Here is a 7,878-nt window from a genome sequence, read left to right as displayed (position 1 = left end):
TATGAATAAATAAACAATCATATGAGCTTATAATACAAGATTGTAAAAGTGTAATAGCTTGGCAGAAATGGGACAGCTCAATGCTAAGATCTGGTTGGGGCATACTATCCAATTCCCACATGATATTTCAATATTTTATATTAAAAATCACTTGCATTGCATTGCACCCCAACATTATTCATGCAACCACACTGTACCATAGCATGTGCTTCCTACACCAAAGGTTCCAAACATTCAATTTTGCCAGAAATTAAACCCACAACATCATTTTAGAATCCAACATTTGGAGACAAAACAGTGATTACATACAACCACAACACTGCCTGCTAAAGTCATAGAAGCATCTACCCATCTCGGCATCGACGGAAGTATCTTATTACTGACCAAACGTAAGATAACAGTCACATTCCGATACGGACAGAGAGGTTACATTCCCCCCTCTTAGACACCTGAACAATTTTCTTCCTAAAACTTTAGTATTGTTCATCAATTAACAAAAGAGAAAAAAAAATTGCTTACAAAGTGAAATTGCTTCAACCCCAAAAGTCCATGACCAGTATTTAATGAATCTCCAGCTGCAAAATCAGAAGAAACAATGTAACTTGTCCCTTAAGCATGTGAAATAGCAAAGCAGAGTAAACGCTTTAGCTTAAACTCAAAATAAGGACCTGTTCAGAAACTGAGCTGCCAACAGGGTGATTGTTTGGATGGTTCTCTATGCACTTGAGAAGATACTTGAAGGTCTCGATCTCACAAGGGAGCGTAAGTCCACCGTTGTGATCGTACCCGAATTCCTCCTCAGCCTTCTCCAGCAGAATAGTGAAGACAGGATGGCTGAGGTAGCTTGTCGGGATGATAAACCTTCGAAGCTCTGGTCCGACGTAAACTGCTAAATATCCCTTTGGGACATCGGGCGGCGGTTCGGAACCGTGGCAACTGTCCTCGTCAGAATCAAAAGACATAATGTTTTTGAGCCTTTGGTTGATTGGTGGGCAGAAAACTCCATGGTTTTCTTCTGAATGTGGGGTATCCGTACTCGGCATCGTGCATAACGTGATGGTTTGCCACTTCTGAAGGATTTCTTTTAGTCTAACAATCTGCCGGATCCCGGTCGGCTTGCTACCACCTTGATCATCCATTATTGAATCTTCTGTGTAATAGTGGGATGAAATCCAAGATTGGGATCTTCCACTACATGTCCACGATTAAACCAATGAATCAAATACCTTTAGAACAAACAAGATGAACAATTCAAACACACTATTGTTTCCTTCACCTAGATCAAAGAAATAGAATTCCATCCATTTGCATAATGTGAAAGTAAGCTAAGAAATCACATAATCAAGAACATAACATAGAATGGAAGTAAAAGACTTTTTAGGTTTTAAGCCTGCACCTGCACTTAGATAACAAAATTTTGTTTATATAACCACAAGCTTCGTTTTAACATTGAGATCTGCAAATATTGTAGCTAGCCCAATTTGTAAATTGAAACCTTAAAACATCGTCAGCAATGATACATCGACACAAAATGGTCTCTTTCAGCTAAATTAGTTTTTCTTTTCCCTGTTAGATCAACATACCACAAGTTTTATTACTTGGAAAATAAAATCTGAAAATTTGAACCAAAAAGGAAAATTTTCTTACCTGAATGCGAATATGGTGGGAGTTAGCAGAGAACCCGAAGAAGAAAAGCCATTGGAAAGCTGAAAAGGAGTATGGAAAATGATTCAAAAGGAAAAAAAGAAAACAACAAAAAAGACAAAAGTAATCGTTACAGAAATCAGAGTTGGTAGTTCTTCTTGTTCTGGTTTTAAACTATTTCCAAGTGTTTTGCTGTTTCATTGACTTTCGTATCAACATTTGCTTTGGGTAAAGTGACTGTCGGAGGATGGTGTTTTCTGTTTTTTTGGCTCTTCTATCTCTTTCTCTTAGCTGCTACTTGCATCGGTTTCCATTTCCATAGATTTTAAAGCTCTATTCTCATAGACTTTTTAGGTTATATGTCATTATATAACCTTACATTATTTTTTTTCCTTTTACACCATATTATAATTTCTTGCAAATTAAGAACATTACATTAATTTTATTTTATTTATAAAGTTCGATTAATATACATGATAATTCTGACAAAAATTATTTAAAAAAGTAAATTCGATACTGATAATTGTAAATCGAGTGGTAAGAAGTTGATTATTTTTATATAATATTAAAAGTAAAGATAAGGTGATAGAATTTTAACACTTTTCAAATAAGTATTTAATAAAATTTTAACAACACAGCAATACAAATGAAGACTTGAGTTTCAATTTTATAGATAAAAAAATAGTTATTGAGAATTTTACCCTCATTTAGGTATCTGTATAAATTAATTTCGAATTTAATGAAGATTTAATAATATGATAGAATTAGATTTATTTTCTAAAGAAGTCTGATTTTTACTTATTTGGATTTAATAATTTTAAATCATTCAAATACGGTGAGGATATTTAAGGATAATTTTTAAAAAAAAAGATAGATTAATGAATAGTTACTTGTAATTATTATCTTATAGTAATTAATAAAGAAGTGATATTTTTTAAAAATTATTATTGTGTGGTGGAGTGAGGAGGAGATCCATGGGAAAGAAAAAAATGAAAACGTACTTAAAGGGATAGATCAACTCAACTTTAGATGACGTGTCACCGTAATTGGACCAAACATCGCTTTCGTTTCTTTGTTTTTCTAACTTTGTGTGCACGTGCTTCCATCGATCTCTGTGGGCCCAGCCCCTCCTTATTTTATTTTATTTTTTACTTTTAAGTATAATGACTTTTTTGCCCTTTTAACTTATAAGAAAAATTATTTTACTCCTCCATTTAATTTTTCATCTTTTTTAGTCTTAAAATTTACATTTTTTGTCAAATAACTCCAAAATATATATAAAAAAAGTTAACTTTACTGACGTGAAATAGATGTGGATTGCCACATAGATGACACAAAAAATTTACTTAATTTTTAAAAATTTTAAAATATATAATTTTAATAATTTTAATTTTAAAATAGTTTTATATATTTTTGAATTTTTAAATTTTAAAAATTAATTAAATATTGATATGTCATCTACGTGTATTCCACGTCAACAAAGTTAAATAACATTAATTTTTTCATTCGTTTTAGTATAATTTGACAAAAAACACAAATTTATAAGTTAAAAGGATGAAAAATTAAATAAAGGGTTAAAATAATTTTTTATAAAATTAAAGGGCCAATAAGTAATTATACCTTTATTTTATATTAGAATAAGCGACATCAACAACCACAGAAAACAAAAACTTTACTTACACCGTCCAAGTGTATATATATATATATATATATATATATATATATATATTATATTTATAAACTATAATATGCTTATTTTAAAATAGCCAAATCATCTTTCCGTTACAAAACTAATACGATTAATTGTTTGATTATTTTTAATTTTTATATTTAGATAGAAAATATAGAAAAAAATTTAGCATAGGTGGCCTGGAATGTAGTTTACATTTAATTATGATTTCTAAAGTCATATATGATATATTAGAAAACTGAGTGATGTATAAGTGTTGAATAATTAAGTATTAAAAATTATGTACTAAATTTAAATTATAAATTTTTGACATTTTGCTTAAAATTAAATACTGAATATAATTAGATTGTTTGATAAATATAAAATTTAAGTTATAAAAATATTCTACATTTATCTTTAACTTTTAAATGTTCCACTTTATTTTAAACCAAATCAAAATTTAATAAAAATTAAAATAAATTATGAATAGCTATTATCTACTTATCTTTTTCACAGAAAAATTCTATTCAATTATTTTTATTTTTTATTATCAAATATGTAAGAAATAAATCATTGAAAATATTATATTTCAATTGATTTAACTTTTTAAAGACACAATAGTTAAGAACGTAGCATGCACAAGGGGATGTACCTCAAATGGTAGAGCGCTCGCTTTGCATGCGGGAGGCACGGGGTTCGATCCCCCGCATCTCCACTGCAATAAACATTTTATTTTCCTTTTCCTAGTGTCAAAGTTCCTTGAAACGGCGTCGTTCACTCTCTCTTCTTCTCCCCTTTAGTCTCTACGGCGCATATTATTCTAAAGAAACTTGTTCATCTAACCTCAGCCAACTGCCCTCGCCGGCGGGCCACCATTTGCCTTCAAAACTAGTCAGAGTTTTCGTCTTAAAGCGCATTAGAGATCACTGTCCCAGGCCTCCCTCTTATCTCGTTACAAAAGGTGTATATATTTATATTTTATTTCCGAAAGTTCCTTGCTTACTCACTTTTTTCGTTGTGTCTTCTTTTCTGGAGGTTTAATTACTTGTCTATATCAATATGCAGCAGCTTAGATGAATACGCAGTTGAACTTTATTGATTAATTCGCTCTACATGCAAGTCCATTTGGACTTTGATGTGTTTGTTGAACTTTGAAAAATTTTAGCTCTAAAGCCTTCCCCCCCTCCTCCTTAAATAGGGCCTGCTTTTCTATTTCAAGTTATGTTAATTTCTAGGCTTTGTAGAGTTGGATTTCAGGTTGCCAAGGAGCTATCAAGAGGTATGCTTTTCTTTTCAATTTGACTTCATTTCTTATGCTTTGAATTTTAGTTTTATTATTTTCTATTGGCAATATTAATATTTAGAGATATTTCTAAATAAAAATGTGATACTCTTTTAGTTACTAAGTTGACAACTTGTTTTGATGATTGTGGTATAGTTTTTAGGCTCCTACAAATGCATGGTTTGTATGAAACTATCTTTTTGAGCAAGATATACACTTTCCATTTTTTTTGACAGGTGGATATGCATATATGTCTAGATCAAGATATACACAAAGGCATTGCTGTCAATACCAGTGGTCTACGGTTAGTGATGATTATTTTCTTATATTTCAATAAGAGAATATATATATATATATATATATTTGGTTGTTGTTGATAATTGGCCAAGTTATCCTGCCGCTTATGACATGCTTGACCCTGTAGGGAATATTGGACTGTGGAGTGTAAATGATGGAAAACATAGCAGTTTATCAGCATTAAAGTGGAAGTTTTAGTTCTGAACTCTAATGAGATTAGCTTCTTTCATGGTTAGCTAGTTATGATATCAGGAGAAGAAGTGTGTTAACTATGCTAGTCAATGAGCAAATGGTTTTACTTTAGATGGTCTTGAATATATTCGTTGTTAACATAATGAAATTATTGTGGTTTTTTATGAGCTTATGATGACTTAGTGCAGATCAGTTTTCTTGTGAAAGAACGGTCTCTTGTCTTGTCTACAGAAAGGAAATAGTATGGCATTGATTTTATTTTCTAAGGAGAAGGAATGATTTGACTAACGTTGGTCATTGTGGCATTATTGGATTTGTCAAAGGGATAGCAAAATAGACTAATAGTGCTTAATCTTGGATGACAGTTACATTATAAAATATGATTGAACTCAGACAAACATTTGATGAGATCTGGATACTAATAAGCTGGAGGTGACGATAGTTGCCAGGGTATTTAGAAAATAATTTCTGAAACATTGAAGTATAACACATCTATGGTTGGTATTAGTATAAATATTGAAGAACGGCATACATATGATTGATATTATGCTTTCAGATTTGGATAAGAAAGGATTTAAATTATAACTATTTATCTTGAAAAAAATAAAAGATTTTGTGTTCAGCAAATTATTAGGGAAATTTTCCCATCATCTTTTTCTTGATTATTCAATTCTTTTTGGACAGCTTGAATTACTGCCAGAAACTAGAGCCTTTCAAGGTTCCATATTTCAAAAGCATCATGGTTTTTCTACCTCAGCTTCCGATGGTGCTTCTGCAGGAGCGGATGAAGAGAAAGGAACGTAAGCTCTTTTTAAATAAAAATGTAACAACCTGGTGTCTATGACCGTGGGATGAAGTGATGGATCTTTTATTTAGTGCTAATCTTCTTAGATTGGTGAATTGTCTATTTAGATTATATAAACTCGCTGATTCCTTTTTGTTTTTTAGAATGGACACAAACATTAAAGAAGAAATACACAAACCTAATTTTGATTGACAACTTGTCATTTTAAGCTATTCTATATTGATACTACTTAGGAAAAGCATTTCTTTGTCAGGACGAAATATTGTTTGACATATTTGGCATGCTTCAAAGCAAACTTGAACTTTGGAGGTCAATTGATGCCTTAGCAAAGATTTTAGGTTGGATAGCATCCTGAACTCCGGAACCCATTAATAGGACTTGCATCTACGTATGCATGAGCCTTCAATTAGTTGTGGATTTTGTTGGTGTGCGTTTCTGGTCTACTGTCCATCTCTGCATGATGTGGCTCTTCCACTTTTTTAGTTGGTGGGAGATTTAGATTGCATCTTATGACATTCACCAACTTTGAAAGCGGACTTTGAGTGCCCCCCCTACATTTGCTCTGTATACACTTAATGAATCCGTATGCATTGAATCTAAAATTGATTTTTTTTTTCTTTAATTTGGTTGTTTTTCTTCACGGTAGATTGTCTGATTTGGCAGGATACCTGTCACATTTGTTTCAAAGGATGGAGAAGAAATTCCCATTCAAGTGCCTATTGGAATGTCTATGCTGGAAGCAGCTCATGAAAATGATATAGAACTTGAAGGCAAGGATCATGATCCATAATTGAACCCATAATTTTCCAGCTTTCCTTGGAGCTAACTCATCTTGGAGTAATTCGTTTACCGAAACCTTTCATTGCTAATAATTAATGTCTGTTTGTACTGACGTTTCAGGAGCATGTGAGGGTTCACTTGCTTGTTCAACATGCCATGTCATAGTGATGGTATGCTATTGGCATTATATTTACCAAACATGTTGTTAATTGGTTTATGTTAGTACATACTAATGTTATTTCAACCTGATAACTATTGACTCCTTTGTTAGGACATGGAGTACTATAATAAATTGGAAGATCCAGCTGATGAAGAGAATGACATGTTGGACCTGGCCTTTGGGCTTACCGAAACGTGAGTGAGTTCTTCATAATCTGCCGGAGTGTTTTTTTTTTTTTTTTGTGTGTGTGTGTGCATGCGAAATTTAATCTAAATAGATTGCCATTTGTCATGTTCTTGAATGATCTCAGGTCTCGTCTGGGATGTCAAATAGTTGCAAGTCCTGAACTTGATGGAATTCGTTTAGCAATCCCTGCTGCCACTCGAAACTTTGCTGTTGACGGGTATGTTCCAAAACCACATTAGACATGATCAATATCAATACAACACCTCACTCAATTTAAATGAGCACAGAGGATCCAGTTATCCAGTTTTGTAGCTTCAGTAATCCTATTTGAATCGGGGAGCATATATTATTCTCAAATGATTGCTTTTTGTATTGATTATTGCTTATTGAATTCCCAATAATCCTTGTGTGACATTGATTCTATATATCAAATGATGTCAAAGCTCCCATGACCACACTGTGTTCTGCACCTTTTTATATGGAGACCAGGGAACTCAATTTAATGTCAGTTATGATAGGTTGAACGCAATGTGCTGACTGTTGAATCATAATTTAAGTGTGGATCACCTTCTTAAACACATGACCTTCATGATGGTCAAGAATTTAGTGAAACCGAGTGTGAAAACAAAAAAGTAGTATCAGTCAAATTTAAAATAGTAATTTTAACATGTCAGATTCAAGTGTACATGTATAATTTGATCATTGTGTTTTAAATAAGCTCAATCATAGTTTAGGTGACATTTAAGGCCTAAACTAACGATTAGATTGACAGATGGACTTGGTTGATTTAATATTGGTACTTTGAAAGTTCAATTAGAAATCTAAGGATGATTTGATATTGAAATAATTATTTGAAGATGTTT

The 7,878-nt window shown here is 32.2% G+C and overlaps 2 protein-coding genes and 1 non-coding gene across 11 annotated transcripts; 2 read left to right on the top strand and 1 right to left on the bottom strand.

Moving 5' to 3' along the window:
- Positions 1-238: 238 nt before the first annotated feature.
- Positions 239-1,995, bottom strand: LOC105774128 (protein SMALL AUXIN UP-REGULATED RNA 12). 7 transcript variants are annotated; one of them, XM_052632996.1, is made up of 5 exons: positions 1,779-1,995; positions 1,648-1,706; positions 1,397-1,566; positions 669-1,191; positions 239-575 (listed from the first exon to the last, which is right to left on the bottom strand). In XM_052632996.1, exons 4-5 carry the CDS (start codon positions 1,137-1,139, stop codon positions 561-563), a joined length of 486 nt encoding a protein of 161 aa, XP_052488956.1. In that variant the 5' UTR covers positions 1,140-1,191; positions 1,397-1,566; positions 1,648-1,706; positions 1,779-1,995; the 3' UTR covers positions 239-560. The 7 variants fall into 7 exon arrangements, with proteins under 7 accessions (XP_052488956.1, XP_052488955.1, XP_052488957.1 ...); XM_052632995.1 differs by having other exon boundaries at positions 1,648-1,995; XM_052632997.1 differs by lacking the exon at positions 1,397-1,566 and having other exon boundaries at positions 669-1,226.
- A 1,960-nt stretch (positions 1,996-3,955) lies between these two features.
- Positions 3,956-4,028, top strand: TRNAA-UGC (transfer RNA alanine (anticodon UGC)). The gene has a single exon. It is a non-coding gene; the product is annotated as a tRNA-Ala (tRNA).
- Positions 3,997-7,470, top strand: LOC105774601 (uncharacterized). 3 transcript variants are annotated; one of them, XM_012597147.2, is made up of 8 exons: positions 3,998-4,274; positions 4,512-4,592; positions 4,832-4,899; positions 5,769-5,884; positions 6,553-6,659; positions 6,790-6,839; positions 6,941-7,023; positions 7,140-7,470. In XM_012597147.2, the coding sequence occupies exons 2-8, from the start codon at positions 4,535-4,537 to the stop codon at positions 7,252-7,254; spliced, it is 597 nt and encodes a 198-aa protein (XP_012452601.1). In that variant the 5' UTR covers positions 3,998-4,274; positions 4,512-4,534; the 3' UTR covers positions 7,255-7,470. The 3 variants fall into 3 exon arrangements, 1 of the variants encoding a protein (XP_012452601.1); XR_008196657.1 differs by having other exon boundaries at positions 3,997-4,274; positions 4,558-4,592; positions 6,553-6,839; XR_008196656.1 differs by lacking the exon at positions 4,512-4,592 and having other exon boundaries at positions 4,004-4,274; positions 6,553-6,839.
- The last annotated feature ends 408 nt before the right edge of the window (positions 7,471-7,878 follow it).

The sequence above is a fragment of the Gossypium raimondii genome, chromosome 6 (assembly GCF_025698545.1).
Source record: "Gossypium raimondii isolate GPD5lz chromosome 6, ASM2569854v1, whole genome shotgun sequence".
NCBI classification, from domain to species: domain Eukaryota; kingdom Viridiplantae; phylum Streptophyta; class Magnoliopsida; order Malvales; family Malvaceae; genus Gossypium; species Gossypium raimondii.
This window is presented reverse-complemented; position numbering and strand designations above follow the sequence as displayed.

What these genes read in the sequence shown, in the direction of transcription:
- LOC105774128 (XM_052632995.1), bottom strand. Translation starts at nt 1,139, where the DNA reads ATGGATGATCAAGGTGGTAGCAAGCCGACCGGGATCCGGCAGATTGTT.
- LOC105774601 (XM_012597147.2), top strand. Translation starts at nt 4,535, where the DNA reads ATGTTAATTTCTAGGCTTTGTAGAGTTGGATTTCAGGTTGCCAAGGAG. An exon ending in GTCAATACCAGTGGTCTACG is followed by an intron (nt 4,900 to 5,768) that starts GTTAGTGATGAT and finishes CTTTTTGGACAG; the next exon opens with CTTGAATTACTGCCAGAAAC. An exon ending in GCCTTTGGGCTTACCGAAAC is followed by an intron (nt 7,024 to 7,139) that starts GTGAGTGAGTTC and finishes GAATGATCTCAG; the next exon opens with GTCTCGTCTGGGATGTCAAA.